Genomic DNA, 1,501 nt, shown 5'->3' on the forward strand with positions numbered 1-1,501 from the left:
CTGAGGCTGCTCTGGCTTCGCCCTCTGCACACAGGGTTCCCCAGAGCATCAGAACCGAGACCTCCCGGCAGGGAATGGAGTCAGATTTGCTCCAAAGTGTCATTTGGGAAGTTGGGGTGTTCAGCCTGGAGAAGAGAAGGCTCCAGGGAGACCTTAGAGCAGCTTCCAGGGCCTGAAGGGGCTCCAGGAAAGCTGGGGAAGGGCTTGGGACAAGGGCAGGGAGGGATGGGAGCAGGGGGAAGGGTTTCCAGCTGGCAGAGGGAGCTGGAGCTGAGATGGGAGGGAGAAATTCTGGGCTGTGAGGGTGGGGAGCCCCTGGCCCAGGTTGCCCAGAGAGGTGGGATATGCCCCATCCCTGGAAACATTCCAGGGCAGTTGGATGGGGCCCTGAGCAACCTGGTCTGGTCGAAGGTGACCTTGCTCATGGCAGGGTGGGACTGGGTGACCTGGGAAGGCCCCTTCCCACCCAAACCATTCTCTGATTTTGTCCCATGATTCCAATCCAACCAGTGTGAAGGTGCAGGACTGTGAAGGAACCACCTGCAGCTCCTGTGCTCCCCCTGACCAGCACCAGCAGGTGCCACCGCTGGAAAGGGAACACCAGGCCAAAGGGCCCTGGCCTGACTGCAAAAAGGTGCTTCTGTTTTCCCCTGCAGTTCCACATCCATCCCACGAGCACTCCTGGGGCAAGGTCTGGTGTCTTGAAACACCTGGATCTTGCCAGGTCTCACAGGAAGGGAACACGAGCCCAGCAGCTTCACACTCTCTCTCCCCAGGCAGCTCAGCACAAACCTGACCTGCCTGCAGGCTCCTCAGGCCCTTGAGATGCCTGCAACAGCAGCAGGATGGCCAGGAGAAGCTCCTGGCACGTGCTCACATCCCTCGTTCCCCTCCTTCCAACCCATCCTCCACTTCTCCCAGTCCTGCCCCAAAACCCTTCACCTCAAGCCCACCCCGGGAGCAGCTCAGGGCTGCCCAGGGCCAGGCTGCTCCCACCAGGCTGTACCTTTGAGATGAAGACTCCAGGTTCATGGATCCCGAAGGGATGGCTGGAATGGTCACTGCCCCCCACGATGCTGAGCCCCAGGGGACCACCTGCTTTTACAAGGTGAATTTCCTTGGGGGAAGAAGAAGCAGGGAACAAGGGACATCACATGAGGACCAGGAACACTGGAGCACACGGAGTCAGTTGGCACGAGGGAGCACAAGGTGAGCACCACAGGACAAGGGGTTCTCCAGCACATGGTGAGGGTGGGGAGCCCCTAGCCCAGGGAAACTGTGGCTGCCCCATCCCTGGCAGTGTTGAAGGGCAGGTTGGATGGGGCTTGGAGCAGCCTGGGCTGCTGGGAGGTGTCCCTGCCCATGCAGGGGGGTTGGAACTAGATGATCTTTAAGGTCCCTTCCAATAGATCTTTCACAGAGTCTCAGTCTGGGACTGGATGGTCTCTGAGGTCCCTCCCCCCCAACCCATCAACTTGTGATTGTTTCAAACCAACCCCCC

The 1,501-nt window shown here is 59.6% G+C and overlaps 1 protein-coding gene across 1 annotated transcript in view; it reads right to left on the bottom strand.

The window, feature by feature from the left end:
• The window catches only part of LOC104393380 (protein scribble homolog), a 92,214-nt gene that overhangs the window by 46,386 nt on the left and 44,327 nt on the right, over positions 1-1,501 (bottom strand). The window contains 1 exon segment of the mRNA XM_010002861.1: positions 1,007-1,117. Coding sequence (XP_010001163.1) covers positions 1,007-1,117 — 111 coding nt within the window.

The sequence above is a fragment of the Chaetura pelagica genome, unplaced genomic scaffold, assembly GCF_000747805.2.
Source record: "Chaetura pelagica isolate M959 unplaced genomic scaffold, ChaPel_1.0 scaffold718, whole genome shotgun sequence".
Lineage (NCBI taxonomy): Eukaryota > Metazoa > Chordata > Aves > Apodiformes > Apodidae > Chaetura > Chaetura pelagica.